Consider the following 20038-nt stretch of genomic DNA (forward strand, 5'->3'; position numbering starts at 1 on the left):
GCACTCTACCTCACCTGGAAGCTGATCGAGGTTAGTGTCCGAAGGACAAGTGCAAGCCAAGCCTGGCCACTCTAGCGTCTTACGCACAGGTGCATAGCAGCTAGAGGAAACTAGACGAGCTTGTCACTGTTATCCGACCTTGCCATTACTTGACAAACTGGGGAGGCTATGCAGTGTTTCAGTTTGCCTCAGAACGCACTGGGTGAAAGGAGGGGACAGGACAGTGTGCTTTTTTTTCTTTCAGAGCTAGACAACACTACTTTTAAACACAAGAAGTGCAGCTTCTGCTCAAGGTCACATTATGCAGCTGTACCAACTCACCCAATTTCAATTTTGCTTTAAGGCTGTACACAGACCTTTCATTGTTGTGCTGCAGTGCCATCTACATTTTCGCATAATTTGCACGAATTTGTTGTCTTAAAATCTAGTCTGCGTCCAAAGCCAATTTTGCTTGTTATTCTTTGAAATTATACAAATAGTTACGAAGTTACAAAAAGAGTGAAAATAACCCACACCTCTGGTGAATTGCACAGTCAAAACTTGCCAAAATGAATTCAACAATATTTCAGCTGCAACAAATGTTGGCTTGCTGGCCCATGGGAGCTAGTGTGGAAAAAGCCTGGCAACGCCAAACAAACTTTGGTTCACTGTGCGATGTCAGCAAAGTTGCTAAGTAAAACTGAATGTTTGCATTAAGACCCACCCACATGCAGCGAATTCTGGTGAAAAAGCGGCGGCCGGCCACCCGGCAGCATCCGCCCAGAGACCAGTGGCCAAAACATATCTGTTCGCCGTCGATCAAGCCGGGCTTGATATTCAGCCGGCGGCCAGCTGCCCGCCGGAAGCGGTGAACACATGCAGGCAGCTCGGTCCAATCAGGGCTCGACTGCCTCAGACTTCCGGTGGAAATTATGGCAGTGGCGGCCTGGTGGTGACCGCCTGTTTTTTGTTGCATGTGTGTGCAGCAAGCACGACGAAGGCCGTGTCGCCGTGCCGGCGCTCGCCGCCGAAAGTTTGTCAGGCAAGTTCGCTCCATGTGGGTCGGCCTTTAGACCTTGTTGTGAAATCATGCCTGTTAGGCTAAAACTACAACCAAAACATGAATGATGCGCTTAATCACAAACTGAGAATCTCTTCCCTGTCAGTAACATGGTACTTTCAGAGTATTTCTGCACCGCAATATCCTGCTGAACCTGAAACTGGTTTCATACTCACGCAGGAGCCCATGCAGATTTATTACAATTTCACTGCATGCCTGATATAGTGCTAACTTAGCTTAGCTTGATACAAATTGTTTGGACAGAAGTTAATCGCTGTGCTATTTAGTGCACCCTTTGTAAAGCTCAGCGTGTAATGCATCCTTTCTAATGCGCTGGCACTTGCTTGCTTTGAGCTGGCACACTAGTACTCGGTGAGACTCCTTTTGAGAGACAGCTCTCATATTCTGCCAAGGTCTGTAGTACTTGCTCAACAGACTCGTTTGCATGCATCGTGAAGCAGACTGCCATCATCATCACAAAAGCGTGCGAGTGATGCTAGCCAACGAGCAAGTCGTTTGAAAATAACATACTGTGCTCATGGGAGCAGTCACTTGTTCAGCCTGGGTGAGCTGGTAGATGTTAAACAGCACCATACCACAACAGACAGAGAAAAAAAGACTTGGCAAGTGCTCACTTGCAACGATTTTTAGGAAGAACAGCAACCTCCTCCAGAGGAAAGCCGATCAAACCCATTATTTTGAAAACGTGCGTTGACCGAACGAGAGGACAGAAGATGAAAGGTGATGATGATGATGATCGCATACATGTGAAAACAATAAAGTCCACACTTGGCACTCACTCTATAATCCAGGAAATCATGTGTACAGTGCACTGGATGCAAACATTCTTACTGGATAAAAAAAAAGAGGAACTACCAGCCCTGGAAGCATTGGCCAGTACCACTCACAGCCTGGCACTGGATGCGGATATGCTTTTAACCTGCAGGCATATGTTGTATTGATCGTAGGCACAGTCAATAAATCTTTGTGCCTACCTCAGGCACAAAGCTTCCAGAGTCGAGACCTCATGTATGCATTGAGCCGTAAAGCTTTCAGATTTTTTTTTTTACTGGTGGTCCTTAGCGATGTAGCTGTTCAGTGCAGTGCTCAGAATTGTGTCACTATGTGCCTTTGCTGATCAGAATCACCATGAAGAAACATATGTCATAGTCTGGCTGTTCCAGTTGTATAAATAGATGCCATTCATTGTAACACTTGCTGGAAGCACTATTAGGCACCATTTAAGTAAAATCATAGCCATCACGTGACATCAGTTCCATGCCTGATTTTTTCTAGGTGCTGTACTGCCAAGCAGCAAGGAAAGGCTATGCACCCACATTAGCATGGGGTTCTGAACTATTGTTTGCCCTCGGATGTGGCGTCATGATGTTCTGTGTAAGTTAAAGCCTTGCTGTTTGCAAAGCGTTGTCAACATCGCATCTACAGTTTCGTTCAATGTGAGCTGCAACACGGTGTGCATGGTCGAAAGAGCCCCAAGACTACACGGTGGTGCCAACTTACGAAATTGGGAGCACTATACACCGTTCCAATTACTGACATTTACTAAAACAATTTTTTGTATGTCAGCACTGCCATGCAGTTTTTTGAGCCTATTGACCATGGCCATCGTGTTTCAGCTCATAATGAACATAACTGTGCATCACAGTACAGATTATACCATGGTATCAGCTGGAAATATACAGTGTGGTCTTTAAAATTACTAGTAGAGCTAGGAACTCCGAAAATAAGCGCTCGAAATTTGCAGTGAAATGCATTGCTGTACCAGTAATATGTTTCTGAACTGTGGAAAAAATACAGTATGGAAAACTGTTAACTGAAACAGCGGTCCATTTCAGATTACATTTTGAGAACATATCTCAAGGAACTCGTGCTAGACACAAAGTTTGGAGCAAAAGGCAATGCTTTGAGTACTGGCTGACTTGAATTGCATTTACAACATGCTCCCTAAAGTCATTAACTCTTTCACAGACAGTGGAAAGCGTACATCCTACCCGCTGTGTGCACAGCAGGCTGTAGAAAGCATTATTCCCACACAAGAATGTGGCGCAAAAATAGATATAACAGTGTTTCAAGCAATCTCAGAGTTGCAGTCTGCATGATCGTATTACGTGAGTTGCAGCTTCAGAATGTGTGTAAATGTTTGCAAATGATTTTCTTAGCAACAAGAAGGTGTCATTTATTTGGAATTTTGTGCAAGTCGGTTTTGTTTTGAATATACGCCAGCACTACAGCATAAGTCAGCAGAGAAGTGGACACAGTACATTTGCCAGAGCTGTGCTGCGCCACATTGTACAGACCTCTGCTTTTACAGTGTCGTGAAAAGTGAAGAACTGTTTTTAAAGAATATTTTTCTTGCTTTGTAAGCCATAAAGAAGGAATTCCAAATGTGCAGTTTTTTTTGCTGAGTAACTAAATTTTTTTTTTTTTCTGTGCACTTGTTAGGCAGCACTATGAATATTTTCCACCAGAGTATTTACTCAAATTTAATTGAATTGAAGTCTGAAATTTTGCAGCATCTGCAGTAGCTTTGGCCAGCATGTGCTACAACTTCAAAGTGCTCTGTTACAGCACCTACAATAACAGAATTAAGACAATCTATTATTAAAACGTTCTTGGGAAAAACAAAGAAGCAACCTACTGTTCACATCCGAAGCTCCTTGGACTGTAAGAAAGTGTACTATGAAATGTGGTGGATATGGATTGTTTGCAGCATTATTCATGCAGCTCAGACAGGATGATGAGCTTCACAAAGGTGCCCAAAGAAATAAACTACCAGAAAGATGTACATTTATAGCTGTACTTTGTAGCCATTGAAAGAATAGTTGTTAAAGAATGCAAGTTTTCTCGCACATCCATGCCACCAGTTCTTGACTGCATCATTTGCAATGCTCTTATGGCTGTTGATGGCAAATCACCTGGACTTTAACATTGTGCAAGTTTTCTCCTGTCTTTCAGGCCGTGGTGGAGCCTCACAACATGCGTCCATCGTATGCAAAATTTCTCAATGACATGACAGGTGATCGGTGAGTCAGCCTGGCTTGTCTGTTACCCGACTTTACATCAAATACACCAGGAAAAGCTTTGAAGTAATGACAAATAGTAGGGCTTTATTGCCTTCAGTTCAAAGGACAAATATATATTTTGGGATCTTATAAGCAACCATGACTAGTTAGAAGGTCAGAAACACAAGTTGCAGAACACTGCATGAGCGTACTGTAAAGCATTATTCAGTGCAAGCACTGTACAGCGTACACAATGCAGTGTTCCTAAATATGAAAGCTAGCTGCGAGTTAGCACATCTGAAAAGAAATGGGTGCTTCCATATTTCAGCCCGAGAGACTGTTCTGTTTCACTATATAGCTGGGATATAACAGAACCTTCATTGTTCAGTTAGTGTAAAAATGAATTAATACTGCTAGTCTGTAAACAGCTTGCACACCGCATCAATGCCAGTGCATACAGGTGTGAGTGGATTAAAAAATGGCTCAGATACATTAATTACACATAAGAAAGGTGCTAAATATCACTGTCACGTAACGCTAATTAGTGCACACAGAACTTGAAAACTTCCAACACTTGTACAGTGGATGTGCATGTGAAAAACTATCTCCAATGTTTGAATACTTATGAAATTAGTTGCAAGCTGCTTCCAAAAAAGTAAAGGGTTCTGCTCATTTTAGCATGTTATTGAGTAAAGGAGATATTGCCTGTACAATATAAACTTAATGTGCTTAAAAAGTTATAGAAGATAGTGTGCCAATCGGGAACCATAACTAGAATCTCGGTGTCCATTAGCAACAGCCGAGGCTTGCGTGAATACAGTTTACAAAAGCCACAAATCAATTCTAGAGAATTGGCAAGACTAGAAACTAGATTGCTGATCAAGAACTTTAGTTAGGGTGATCATGTGTGGTGTGGGTTAGTGACTGCTTGTTATCGCATTTCGAAACTGGAAACGTACTTCTCATATAAAACAGATATAAAGTGGAGTTAAAAAATGCGGGTTAGATATTCAATAAGTGTGGGTCAGGACAGCAAGAGAGTAACACAAGTTAAAGGGATGAGTAACAACTACCTTGAAAAAAATTAACTTGTAATATAGCAGCACTTTTTAAAAAGTCTTCCTAAAATGTTTGAATCCAAAATCATAAGGAATGTTTTCTTCAAAAGCCTTTCCGCAAATTGCTTTTGGTTGTCAAACTAATTATCATTCTTTTGCATTCCTTTTTTTTTTTTAAACGAAGTACTTTGCATAAAATCAGTTCTAACAGTTATAAAAGGCCAGTAGAGCAAAGTTTATTGGAGGAGACTGTTATGAAGGCCAACATTATCCACCATCTTTTTTTTTTTTTTTTGTACTTGTGTTTCCCTGTGTGGTAGCACTACGCCAAAAATGCATTGTTAGCTTGCTTGAGCTACTATACAAAGCAATACAAGGCACATTGAGCAACTTTCAATGACCACTCACTTCACATAGGTAATTCCAAGAGAAATGCTTAGTAATTGCACTTATGAGCGGCATTATTATGGTCACGTTTTTGAGTGGAGCTGCAAGCATGATGACCAACATTTGTGAAATGGTGTGAACAACCGGTAAACAATAAATTGTACTGTAAGTTTGGTACATGAGGGCAAATAGCTTGGGCAAAGCTCTAAGTTGCAATCTATTTGTTAATGCAGGTTGCGTCGGGTCAATCGCCATCCTCTGGAAGTGCTTGGCTTCCCTGCTCCTCTGTGTACCCAGAATACTTTCCACAGCTCGACCAGCGATATGTGTCTCGGCATTTTGTGGAGCGTGTGCTTGTTTGGAGCTGACCCAAGGCCACTGCAATAGACATGCGCCCGCCTTTACTTTTACGACTGTTTCACTTTGACGTGGACGCGGTACCAGGCGTTGTTGAGGACACCTCGCAGGTTCCAGACACCGGCAACACCTTCGGGTTGCGAATTGTATGATGAGTCGACGGCTTTGCACACAATCTCCAGCTTGTCTGCACCTTGGGCACTGGAAGATCGAGCTGTAAAGCAGAAACATTCCACATAGCCGTCAAGTATTTGTATGCAGTGGCCAGCCACACACATTTCTACATAAAACAATGAGTAATATTCAGCCTAGTCAAGGTGTCAGCCTGCTTAGCAAGGCTAATCAAAAGAGGCCTTGTATCTTAATTTGCAGTTGCAAGGACCAGTGACTATGCTGCAAATAGGTGTAACAGAATAACAGCAAACAAAATAAAGCAAAGATTATATAGAGTGCAATTTAAACTTGTACTTAGTAGCTATGCTGGTAACATAATATAGATAAATTCAATGCACTTCAAGAACACAGTATGCTAGACAAGTGCAACATGTCGGATGACTGCTGAAACTTAACAGCAAAGTCTGAGTGGCACATTTCACAAATGCTAAACGGCGGAGACTCTCTTTTCATTTTACTGCAACTGTTTGCAGTTGATACCATGTAATTATGTCTGTTGCTGGTGTCGCTGTGTCATAATCCCTGACCACAAATACATGTAGCCATGGCAAACTTTTCTACAAGAAGTCGTACTGTCATAGCACAATGTGTCATGTCAGTCCTATCAGACTGGCTTGTAGTTTCTGTACTCCAGCGTCCAGTTTAATTGATTCATTTAATCAATCACCTTGTGTGCAAGTTGACAAATGCTCCTGGAATATGCAGTCACTTGCATTGCACTACCCACGTAGGACTACTGAACATATAGAAACTTACTAGCTTGTGCTTGCAGAGGCCAACGATTACTGAACTCAAAAGAAAATTAGAGAGTTGAAGCGTTTTAACTTCATGTGGGCACCAATTTCTCCCTAATTGTAAGCAAAGTGGAAAAAAAGCAGATTACCTTCCAGCTATGGACAAAATTGAGCCCTGAACGTCTACATGTAACGTGCAAGTGATGCGGTTTAGGCACATTCAGCAGAAATACAAGACCAGCCAGTGATGAAGCTAAATTGGTGCAGCAATGCACACAATATGCAGTGGTTTGAGTTCAGCTACCACTGATTTGCTATTTTAAACTCCATGTAAATAATAAACAAAATTAAGGATGCACAATTACTGAAATCTTCAAATATATTATATGACTATCTGTAAAAAGTTACCTTTATTTTAGTTGTCAAATTGAATACTCAATACTTTTCTATACAGTAAGTATAGAAAAATTTGAAGTACCACCACCACAAGCGATGTACGTCAGGTGCACACGCACATGCATGGAAGTGCAGCATACATCCCAATTCTTCTAGGCCGTCCACCAAGGGCAAGTACCTTTTTGAACTAAATGAATGTTTCAAAGTGAATTGTGTCCAAAAATACATAAAGTACAACTTACACATAAGCTGCAGACATGATAGCTTCGGATTGTTATTCGAGTATACGAGAAAACATAAATCTGTTACGCGGAAACTAAATACAAAGCCTTTTCCAGCTGCCGTTCGAGGTCTGTCTGAGCCGTCACGGCCGCTAGGTGGCCCTCTGCCTAGCGCAAGTGCGTTATTGAAGTAATTGAATTTCTCAAAGTAAAATGCATCACAAGAATCGTAAAGTGTATGACTTACACACAGCCTGCAGACATGATAGCTTCAGCTTGTAATTAGAACATACGAGAAACACACAATTCTGTTTACGCAGAAATTCAAACGCGAAAAGCCTTCCAGCTGCCGTTTGTTTTTGGGTCCTCCACCTGGCACAACTGCGTTATTGAACTAATTGAATTTCTCAATTGTCAGAAAATTCATAAGGTATGACTTGCACACAACCTACTGTAATTTGATTATATGACAAAACATAATTCTGTTACGCGTAAACTCAAACACAAACCCCTTTCCCAGCTGCCGCTTTTTGCATGAGTATGCCATGAAAAATCCCGACCAACTAGAGGCTAACAGTTTCACTGTAAAAACACGCCACTGGAAAGTGGAAGAAATAAAAATGCACTAAAGACTGGGCAATGTGTAAGTGAAAATCAAAAGAAAGGTCATCACTATGAGACCATGACAATTTGGAAGATGCATGTGGAAGGTTTGGTTAATTACATACCACAGAGGAATGAAAACAACTGTTAATAGTAAGTAGCAAGTAAGAAATGTAAAACCTAACGCAACACCACACATAAGTGTTTCAATTCAGACTTTGGTGATAAATCTGCATGCACTGTGGGAAGAAGGCATTCTTATGGTGGGCACAAAAACACAAGCTGCTCACTCTGTGACACCTCTTGTAGCAGGTACTGCATCACTCAGAAAAGAGCTCGTAGGAATACTTAGTTATTGCCATTTTCATTGGCTGGTTGACAGCCATCATTTGCACAACAGTCTTCAGCAAGCCTACCATAAAATACTTGGCAAGCATACATGCTTGAATAAAACATGCATATTGTCAGCAGCTTGTGCAACTTTGCTCTCAAAGGTGCCCAATAACAGTGGAAACAGCAACAGTGCCAATGTTTAGCAATCACTACTCACGTCCTATGCCCATCATTACTGCTCTTGACATTTGTGGCAGAATATGAAGCGGTGCCAAGCTGAATGAACTGATGTCTGCCATCAAAAGTGTTTGTACCTGTTGAAAAAAATCCTTGCCCAACCTTGGCAATGCTGATGCGATTACAGTGGAGCGTCAAGTAGGAATCTATCGGTCATGTCATGTGTGATCCTATGAGGACCCCTTGGGAGATTTGTGTTCATGGGTTACCTTCCAGAGCGTCCAGGCCCATGCACGGTTACAGAGAGGTGTCCTCGCTCTCCAATGGGCGGGTATCCAGTTTTTTGCCACCGTCTGCGCTCACATCCACACGCACCACCTTGCGGCCTCCCCCGCTCCAAGCGTAGCCCTTGACATGTATTTTGCCGTCCTTGGGGGTCAACACTTCACCCTCAAGTGGCCTGCACACCACTGATGTAATAGGCAGCTCCTGGATTGCAGGTGCACTCTTGAAGTCCACCGTATCCCAGTCAGTCGATGGGCAGAAGCCTACGCACAGAATGAGTTCCTACTATGTTTATGCAAAAATAGGCCAAAAAGCTTCTCTAAAACACTGAGCGAGAATAGGGGAAACCAAGGGGCTCAATCTTTGTTCAATCACACAAAATGACAATCACACAAATGACAATCACACAAAATGACAGACAATGAAGCCAGAGAAGGGATAGGGGAAGTAAAATGTTATGTTTAATTGAAATATAGCTATAATAAAGTAAAGAAAAATGAAAGTGGATGAAAAGGTAACTTGCCGTAGGTGGGGACCCCCGAGACTAAATGAGTGTACACTTTACGCACACTACAAGTAAGAGATGATCAGTGCTTACAGGAGTGGAAGTTCAAACCTGTGAGTGTTCGTCACTTGCACCATTAAGACACCACAAACCCCAACCATCCAGGTTAACAGCGTACAATCGAGTCAGTTGGCAAGCTGGGTTGCATTTGCAACGGTCCTTAGACATCTGCTCATCTGGAGCATCTATGAGCAAAACTAGCTCATCTATGACAATGTACACCTGCCTGTTCATTATATGCATATGGCATCCGAAGCATTCCGAGCACTTCCACTACACCTTCTTTGCTGCAGCACAAATGGCAGCGCTTTTGCATCAGGTCATTTCCCTAAATGTGGCAAAATGACATCAAATTTTACATGGTATATGACGAAGTCCTGAAATGCCGTGTGGCTGACCAAGTGGCTGCTCAAGGATAAAAGCACACTTTGACTGGAAACATGGTCTGCCACCATTTTCTTGCATTGAGTACATACAACCAACTTTCATGGCAGCCTACTGGGTTCTCAAGGAAATGGAAGGCTGTTATGAGGAATACGAACTGCTGTTCTTGTTCCATTAAGCCTTGGGCCAGGCCTTTCAATTTAACCGAGCTTGAAGCAGCAGGCGAGGCTTTGTAAATTCATCCCTTCCATCTGCCACTTTGTCTCTAGTGAGTTTGTACACAAACCAACCTTTGTAATCGTTCTGTTGCCAGTGCGATTCACTCTCTGTAGGGCTCAGCTGGATGCGTGAGAGCCACTTCACATTGCGAGCACCCACAATTCCCGGCACAATAGCTCGCAGGGGAAAGCCATGGTCACGAGGCAACTCCTCGCCATTCATCTCGTATGCCAGCAATACATCCCCCTAAGAGCATGAAAAGAGGAAAACAAAGTACAACACATTAAAATGACCATCACCAAGAGAACACTTGAGACTTGACTGGATTCTTGGAGGTCATTCGGTTTTTTCTGCATGTCCATACCAAGAGACGACATGACACAGTTGAAGGAGTGGCACTATCACAACAACCACATGGCTATTAATACCTAGTGATGTGAGCAAGCCAGCAAAGTCATTGATCAATAGCACTGCTAACATCCAATGCATGTTTCCCTTTAAAGCCTTTCAGAAAGTACAAAGATGTCTCCATTTTGTGGAGAAATATTTCTATACAGAACCACTCAGGTTATTATGTTTTATCCTTGGTATATACAGCTAAACATTGATATAACGAAATCGGTAAAATCGGCAATTTGCTTTGTTATATTGAAATTTCGTTGCATTGAAATTTGGCCTTTTATGCAAATGGATGAGGGGCCGCAAAATTTTCCGAATTTTCACTTTTGATCAGCAAGGCACGATCTGCTCACGTGCTGCCCCCAAGAGAAGCCAGCATGCAAGCCCATAGCGTTTCAGCGAGATTGGGGCTTGATAAGGATGCTCGTGTGACGGTGAGGTGTAAATGCCACGTCACTCGTGGGCGTCTGCTAAGGGCGTGACAACTACACACTTCTGCAGTTCAATTTTAGTTTTCGAAGTGAAATTGTTCGGAATTCATACAATGTAGAAAGTAGCAGCATCAGCTTCTTGGATGTCTGGAACCGGTTATGCTCAGTTGACTTGCTTCGAATATATATTGCATTACGGTCAATTGTCTTGACTCAGTGCTAAGCGTGTATGTCGTATTGGCACAGTGTCAATAAAACTGTTGCCCATAGACGTCGACGTGTCTGGTGCTGATATAAGCGAAAGTGACAGAATATATTACTGCGGAATTTTGGAAATGCTTTATGTGCTCAATGCACAACCAGCTGGCTTCAATTTTTGTAATTTTGCTTATCTTGAAGTTTCTTCTGGTTTTTACAACTTTGAGTGAACAGGGTATTACTGTAACTCAAAATTAGCAATTATAGTCTGTGGGGATTGAGGGTTGCGCCGGCGCTATTGTGCGGGCTCTGCCATCCCTCGCTTTCGTTTCCCGCTCGCCTTAAGCCCCAACCACAGGCATGCGTCGGCATGCTTCAGCGCGCGTCGGCTGGAGGAAAAGGGCGCGCAACCACAGGATACTAGCTCTGACGCATGCCAACGCTCGCTCCTCGGCTACGGTGCACTGTTGCTTGGCCATTTTGTCTTCAACCGTCCAAGTGCGGCCTAAAACAGCCTTCTGTAAACTGAGCTTGAAACAATAAGTTAGTGATCTGTATGCTATTTTAGATATAAAGAAACACGTTTGATTAATGAATGTACGCCTGCCGCAACGGTTTCCTTGAAGTAACATAACTGCACAAGCTATCGACATCAGCGATTGCGTTCGCGTTGTCGTCTGCAAGGTCACTTTGCAAACACCTGCACGAGCATGGCATGTCATATCAACAGCTCTCGTACGATTTTTTTTTTTTTTGTAGTTCGTTGCACAGCCAACTACGTAGGAACTACGCTAAGTATAAGTGAAAAATCTGTATTATATATATAATTATGCTTGTTGGTGCATGAATGAAACGCGTAAGTGGGTTCTGAGAAAATCGGCAAGAAAAAAGAATTGAATTGAAACACTTGTGGCGCTCACAAAGAGACATTTAGAACAGCCAAAATTTACCAGTTTCGTAGCTTGTCTCCTGATTCTTGTTTCTGTCTAATCTTTCCCATGGAACATTAATTTTTCTAGGTTGTTTTGAAGCATCAACACTGCATCGGGAGGCCTTGAAGCACTTATTCGTACTCTTGAAGCACTTATTCAAATGTATGGGGCAGCTCGTTTGCACAATATGAAAAAAAAAATATGTAAACAGGTTATTTTTAAAATTTATACACTTCAAGTCACCACAAAAAAAAAAAAAGAAATACCAGTTTGTTTATTGTTTTCAGCCTACAATGATGTTTTGATTGAGAAAGACATTCAATTTGTTCTGTGAGGCATGTAACAATTGCTGTGCCATATTATTTTATTGCACAATGCATGTGCAATAAAATATGCAAATTAATGGCACAATGCATATGATCAAGCAAACAGTGTTTTATTACACTTAATTGATGCTTTAAAAAACTGTCACACTATAATAATATTGCACAAAAGCTACTGAACTAAACTAATATACTAGTACATATTTAAAGATCAATTTCATATTACAATAACAATAACCAATCAATCAAATGTTTATTATAGGGCCCAGAAACAGCTAGAGGGCCTCTGACTGGTGCACTTAAAAAGCAATATGTGAGACAAAATGTACAGAGAACTGTACAGAGAACAATGCGAGACTGAGAAACATATAAGGAAAAAGAAAACAAGGAAGTGTAAACTGCAGTTAATCATACAACATGATTATCTACATATATGTCAATGCAGGCACAATTCTTATGTTTTTTGGAGTCGAGCCATATATAGGACAGTCTTTATTGGAACAAGGCCAGGCAGAGAATGCAGAATGTTACCTGGTATACTGTTGCAGCACGAAAAATTTCGCAGCTTTAGGAAAGTATAATGCCATGGACCACCTTATACAGGAACGAAAAGGCATGATTTAATAAGTCTTGAATGAGTGACTAACAACTTTATTAATCGAAGGGGTGAGGTTTAAGGGAGTCTAGAGGTGTGAGTTGAGGTACATTTGAGAGTGCTGGACTATGGTTGCCAGAATGGCAAAAGTGGTGCTTGAAGACAGATATCAATTTATTCTGGATGCATTCAGTGAGGTCAGAATTAGATTTGCACGTTGTACCTCAATCTACAGAGACATACTCTAGTAGTGGAAGGCACACAGCAGCATACGATTTCAGAAACAGAACAGGTGAGTGGTCATCATGCAATATACGACATACAATTCCAAGAGCGTGAAGAGCACATTGTGCATATTTAATGCGTGAACAGAAGCTTAGTGTTTTGTCGAAGTACACACCAAGATCTTCGATTTCATCGACCCTGGGCAGTGGAGCATCCCGAAGGGCGTATGAAAATTGTACATGGTGTGTTTTGCGCGTGTAACTTAATACCATAGTTTTGGAAGCATTTAAGAGTACATACCATTATTGTTTCTGCACCAGCTTGAGAGTGAGAAAATGTTTTTTTGGAGGCCAATGCAGTCGTGAACACTGTTGATAGTCTTAAATATTCTTAAGTCGTCTGCATACGAAGCCATGCTGTCCATCTATTAAAATGTTCTTAGCACTAACAGAAAGCAGGAAGGCAATACCGATTCAAACACTTTTGACTCAATGCAGCAGATAGATATAGGCTGGTAGTTAGCAACTGCACTCGCAGCACCCGATTTGTGCACGGGCAATATCCATGCTACCTTCCAAGTGCTAAAAAATATGCTAGACTTTAGGGAGCTATGGAAGATGCTTGGGACAAGAGGGATGCTTCTATATGTCTTAAGCAGTGTGGGAGGAATACCATCAACACCACAAGAAAGAGAAGGTTTGAGGCACTTCATACACTTGAAAACAAGGTCTTCATTGACTGATAGCATAAACACTGTGCCAGGCTGAGAAGGAAGGTTACTTGAAGCATCCTTTACACCAGAGACACAACACAAATGTTCTGCAAAGGCATCAACAGTGTTGAAGACATCAAAGAGATGAAAACACCTCTTTGGCGCTCTCTTTAGAAGAATGACAGCTCACGAAGCTCCAATAATATTTTGTATTATGTGTCATGCTGGCTTCAACACCATCAATGTGGTTTTAGGGATCATTATAAGAATAATAACAATAATAATAATCTTAGCAGTACCATGGCACTCTAGACAGCTCGCAAGGCTAAAAAAGTAAGGCTCATGCCTGTACGCTAGAGCGTCTGATAGTCAGCCATCTAGAGCAGGAATTTGCTCTAGATGACGCGCTCGCTCGCTCACACACAAACACGCTTGCTCACTTGCAGAGCATGTCACATGCACATACAGGGCAACAACTGGGAAGTCGACGGTGCACAATGCACAGGAGTGCCGGTTCACTATGGTCGCAAGGAACGGGAGTCCTAATGGAGAGAAAGCTCTGTATAAGAATGGAGTTGCGGTGTTGGACTGTACAGGTGTGATGGGGCTCAGGCTGTCCTGATGGCTTGTTCAGACGGACAGAAGAAGAAATATAAGTGTTTCCAGAGAGCCACACAGAGCCCTGCAGAATAGACGGACAAGTGCAATGTTGCGCTGGTATTGCAGGGTGCGCCACTTAAGTTCTTTGAGGTGATCCTTGTAGGCTGGCATGAGCTTGCGACGATCGAAAAGATCGGAGTAGAGGGTGCGCGTTGCCCGGCGCTGAACAAGCTCAAGTTTGTCAGCGAGATGAGTTTGGTAAGGGGACTAAACTGATGAGCAGTACTCAAGCTGTGGTGGTACGAGAGAAGTGTAGAGTGCTCTGAAAACCTCAGGTCCCCAGGGAAGGGAGAGACAGGTGACAAATCCCAGAATGCGACGAGCCTAGTGACTTGTGCGGAAAAGTCGAGAGAAGGGCTGAATATTACACCCAGGGCGAACAGTCTTCATGGCGGTGCCACCGAGGAAGTAGGTTGGGTGCACAGAGGTTGTGGTGTGGCTGATGTGCATGGCAGCACTTTTTTAAGTGCTAACACAAAGTTTGTGATTGTAGGCCCAGTCGTCCACCTTTACAAAATGTATTTATTTCAAGCGCATATGCTGCACTGCGTATTGGCATAATGTTGCAGTGCAAGTGTTAACTAGTGAATTAAACACATTCTGCGAAGATGCATTAGGAACTTGGTTTTGAGTTAATCTTTTTCCCGACTACAGTTTATAGTATCACAGCGAGATGGATTTTAGTGCAAGCTGAAGAGATTTGGGCAGCTTAAGCATACCGACTGCGCAAAGCACTGATGCCACCTTTACCCCTTCCCTGCAATGCATGCACTCACACCATCTGCTCTTTCCATAAAAAAAAAAAAATCAAAAGCCAATTACAGTTTCACTGACTCAGTACGTGCTCCTTGTCAAGCAGGCATCGAAGCAATCCTGGTATACGCAGCAGCATGCATAAGTCTTGTATGACGCAGGTCCTCCTATGCATTGTACACAGTGCACATAGTGCAAACAGATTTTTTTTTTTTTTTTCCAAGTGCTCAACTACAAGAACACAAAGACTCAAACATGACAGTGCTGTATCACGTTTCCTTCAGTGTGTCAGCGTTCTTGAGCGCTGCACGAGCGATTTATCCCCAACTAGCCCATAAGACACCTGCACTTGAAAGAAGTGAGTGAAGGAGTACTGTGAACTTGTACTGAACTAGATTTCACATGCCGAATCGAAGAGTGCACTTTCAACTAAACGGATGGCATGGCTGAAGATGTACGCGTATTTCCCATTGTTCGGCTACTAGTGTCTTTCGCTTTCGCAAGTTATCTTTGCCGCTGGAAACAGCGCAGAGCTCGCCCGTTAAACCCGAGTCCCGAGACCACATAATTTACACACGAAACACGCCGCGGTTCACCACCTGAAGTTCCACACGGTTCATTTACACCACACCACACAAAAGAGCACGAAGTCGGGAGAGCCATATTTCAAATCACAGCAGCGCAAAACGTAACTGAAATTTCATTTCCTTCGGCAGAGTTTCTCAGCTGGGCTCGTTCACCGCCGGTCGAACTCGACGGACTAGCGGCGCTAGGCCTACGCGTAATGTAAACAACATCGGCGGTAGACGAGTGCTGATTATCCAGACTTCGCACTTCGAAAGCAAGTTTCCATTCGTTTCGAGCACAAGAAATTACACATACAACAAGCACAGGCGTTGCCGCAATCGTCTGCAATCGTGATTCGGTTGGATGCTTTAGCAGACGATCGCACTGAGATCGGCGGAATCCAGCGGGCCGGCAGGTTGGGTTCGGCGGCGTCGTTCGAACGCGGCACGAATTCTCGTCGCACTTCCACCACCCACGGTCGTGGGTCGTGTCGGCCTAGTATCACAACCAGTAGGTCGTGATCACAACACTGTCTTTAAGAAACATTGTCGCGCGTCCGAAGCACTCGGACGATCGTTGCTGTCGGCGGCTTCGCATCGGCGGCCATCATCAGGAATAGCAGCCAGAGGCTTCGCGGACCTGATTGGTGGACGCCGGCGTCGCGTCGGCTCGCGCCGCTGGTTTTCTAGCATCGGCAGCTGGCAAAATCTCCGCGCGCCGGCACGCGTCACCCCGTTCGCGACTGACGCTTTTGACGCATTTGACGCATTTGCGCGTGCCGGCACGCGTCACCCCGTTCGCGACTGACGGTTTTGACGCATTGGCGCGTGCCGGCGCGTGGCGAAGCGTGCCTGTGGTCGCGCCGCCTAACCGGTTCCCGCGGTGGCGTTGAGGGCGGGGCGCTGACGGCGGGGCGCTAGCGGCGTAGCGTGGCTCTGACTTCTCTCCGGGACCAGCGCACGGTACGTATGTACATACATCCGCGTTCCGTGCCGCCGATGCCTCCGTCCAAATCGGCGCGGCGCACGGGGCCTAGCTTCGCGTCGTCTGCTACAACGCTAGTGGAATACAACGCAGGCGGCCGAGCGCCCGAGGTCGTCGCACGGTGCCATTTTCCGCTGGTTTTGCCTACCCAGGCTGCGGATGCAAGAGCGCGTACTTTATTGCTATTTCCCGCCACGCGTGCATCCGGAGCCGACGATTTGCATGACGTGCTAGCATCTCTTGATGCTACAGCGGATTTGGTTAATTGACACCAGCCATAAATTTCGCGAGAATTAGAGAGCGATTGTTCAATCGTGCTTATATATTTGATCATGTTAAAGCGTTTTTATCGGCGAGATGCCATGGCAGGAATCCAGTACTGTGTGCATGCGAGCCGACAGAGCGTTCAATGAAAACACATCTGTTGTCTAACGAGTCATCCCAGAATCCACTTGTGAGCGACCAGGTTGAACAGGCGTTGGCAGCATATCAGCATCGTAAGCGCGACCAAAGCAAAAAATGTGCACGGTGGCAAATCGGGCTGACGCCCATTAGATGGCCCGATTGGTTAGCGAATGGCCAGCCGTTTGCGCCAGAGCACAGTCATGACCGCCGCTTAGGCCGCTTTCGCCCGACGCACGAGCCGGCTACTGCCAGCATGGCTTGTGCGGGACTTTTCCTCAGCGCTCTCGCAAATTTATACGCTGTCCCGCAGAGTCCATGTGTCGCTTCGGCAGTATACCTGTGCATCCAGCCGCGGACGTGATGTGCTATAGGGCCTTCGTTACTGACTCCAAGTATTTTCGCGCCTGTGCGATCCGAGAACGCGACTTCCTGTATGCGTCCCTTTGCAGTCTGACCACCTGCTGGGCGCCGCGGGCGATTTGTGCATAACAGAGTAGCGGATGCTTAGGTGCCGTGCGGGCACCCGGTTTATGGCTCAATTACCCGCAACTAGTTTCATCACTTCATGGCATTACACGGCACCAGTAGTTGTGGCCGACGTTTCGTCGCTCGGTATGCCCCATCTGCGATTAAGCAGGCTCTGTAGCTTTACGCGCGACGCGGGCGCTCTGCGTTTAGCGCCGTGCGCTTGTAGCAGACGACGCGAAGCACCTGGCTCGAATGCCGGCCTTGTGAGTTGTACATGCTGTGCCGACAACTTGTGACTAGGACTGGAGCTCAAGAGCGCGTACTTTGCATTTCCCGACGCTAAGCCGACTGCCATTAGTGCTCGCGCGAGGTCGTACAGCTCGCCTATGCCGTATGACCCATTGGTTATCTAGCGCCGCCGGGACTTTTCCTAGCGGCGTGTCCCCCTTGAGCACGTGCTATAATCTGGTGCTTTGTCTCCCCGCCGCGCGCGCGTTTGTGCAGTGCTGGTGCCGACGGTTTCAGTAAACGGTTTCCGTCAACTCAGGGCTACTGAGCCCCTTGCGGCCTCTGAGCTCGCGCGCGAGCGGCCCTGTGGCTCGCTATGCTCGAACCCCTTTGGTTGGGCTCCTGTGAGACACCAAGAACCCACAAGTACCACTGAGAATGTACTCGAGATCACGAAATCTGCCAATACCTATTAAGCTCTTTAGCTCCCACTTGTGGCTTAGCTGCTGACGACATTGCAAAGGAGACATGAAGCAATTTTTTACCGTTTCTGACACGAGATTGTAAATTCCCTGCTGCATGCAATTCAATAATATATGGCTCACATCTTCACAGGAGCCTCATCTACAGATCAGAAATGTTTTCTTAATAGAGTGTTTTAGAATAGGGGCCCCAAAGAGCTTTGCGGGTATTAGCGTTGGGGCATGCAAGAGTGAAGAGTTTTAAAATAGGCACCGGGCGGCCGTTGTAAGGCGCCAGCGGCGCGCCGGCGATGGATGGATGGATGGATGGATGGATGAGGCTGAACCCTTTAAAACCGGGCGGTGGCATACGCCACCTAGCGATATGCCAGCGATATGCTGGCGAACAGCGCCGCGAACGGCAGCCGTCAGAGCACTGGCATGTGAAGCAGACGACGGGACGAAGGCGCTCGGTGCTTCCAGTTATTTGGCACTGCGGGTTTTAAGGGCTGACGCACCGGAAAACGCATTTTCGTGTGTCTGCTTTTGAGAAAGGTCGTCACTTGTACGAGGCAGATCACATTCGTGGCATCAGGTAGTAATATAAAGCAGAAAACGAGCGCAAATTCAGATGCAAGTGCACCACGCGAACGGAGCTAACCGCAGCAAGCTAAGACGTAAAACTCCAGCTGTTATATTCCAGATGTTATTTTGCTTTGCGCTTTAACATTACCGCGTATTTCATTATGGAAATATGCGAATAACACAAAAATTATGGACAGAAAAAAAAGGAGACATACGTATTCCTGTTTCTTGAGCTGCTTCGCCGATCGCACATGGGTCAGTAAGTTCCCGTTCTCTGTCCGTTGTAGTTCTTTTATCTTTGCAATGCCTCCATTCTTAATTGCTTATAAGCTAGCCCAATCTTCAGTCACGGCCCATTTTATATAGCTTAGCGCAACGGGAGCCGTCAGTGGCGGCGAGTGTGAACACGCCACTGCGTTGGCGTTCGCCATCGATGCACAGCACAGTCATGTGCCGGACGCAATCGGAGTTGGGAATTGCTAGGAAGGAAACTGTACATTAAAAGGAAGACTGATACACTGATAAGACGGCAAAATGACTACAAATCTGAGTGTTCGCCTTCGGTGCCCAAGCTCCGCAGCCGTTAGTTACACTGCGGAGAAGACACGCCTGTGGGACACGAAGCTCTTGCGTATGAACTGCTCTTTTATTAACGTTAGAACAACTAGACAATAGCAAATCAGCGTCGGAAATGTACAATGCCCGGCGATTGAAGCGCCGGCAGCGCGCGGCTGCCGCCGTTTTTTTTTTTTTTTTTTTTTCGTGCCACACGTGAGCGCCGTGGGACAAAATGCAGTCATAGTGCGTTACGAAGGTTCTCGCTTTCACTCTACACCACAATGCATCAGTTTGGTGTCCCCAGCGCTTACAGTCAGTGCAAAAAGCGCTGGCGACCATGCGATTCGAGTATCGCATTTCAATTGCTGAGCACTGAACGCGCTGTTGCCTATATACAGACCGCACATATAGAGACTTTCCGCCTAAAAAACGCGATGCCGCGATGAACAACGGTTAAATTGAATGGCCTAACCAGCTTCAGTCATGTTTCAGTAACTGTTGGTGCACCCAAAAACGCAACATGTTTGATCAGACTTGGTTTCACGGCAGCGCCTGCTGCGCGCGGCCCGGCCGCCACATGCCATTACATTCGCGCGCCA

At 45.0% G+C, this 20038-nt stretch overlaps 1 protein-coding gene and 1 non-coding gene across 2 annotated transcripts in view; one reads left to right on the forward strand and one right to left on the reverse strand.

The window, feature by feature from the left end:
* On the forward strand, positions 1–5785 carry LOC119434495 (uncharacterized). The gene is made up of 4 exons (XR_007464557.1): positions 1–30; positions 2336–2434; positions 4016–4083; positions 5741–5785. It is a non-coding gene; the product is annotated as an uncharacterized LOC119434495 (transcript).
* Positions 4148–20038, reverse strand: part of LOC119434494 (sulfite oxidase-like) — a 24652-nt gene continuing 8761 nt past the window's right edge. Inside the window, 5 exon segments of the mRNA XM_037701642.2 lie at positions 4148–6060; positions 6063–6078; positions 8772–8846; positions 8848–9050; positions 10027–10201. Of these exon segments, the coding sequence (XP_037557570.1) occupies positions 5915–6060; positions 6063–6078; positions 8772–8846; positions 8848–9050; positions 10027–10201 (615 nt within the window). The 3' untranslated portion in view covers positions 4148–5914.

Source organism: Dermacentor silvarum, unplaced genomic scaffold (assembly GCF_013339745.2).
Source record: "Dermacentor silvarum isolate Dsil-2018 unplaced genomic scaffold, BIME_Dsil_1.4 Seq1125, whole genome shotgun sequence".
Taxonomy (NCBI): domain Eukaryota; kingdom Metazoa; phylum Arthropoda; class Arachnida; order Ixodida; family Ixodidae; genus Dermacentor; species Dermacentor silvarum.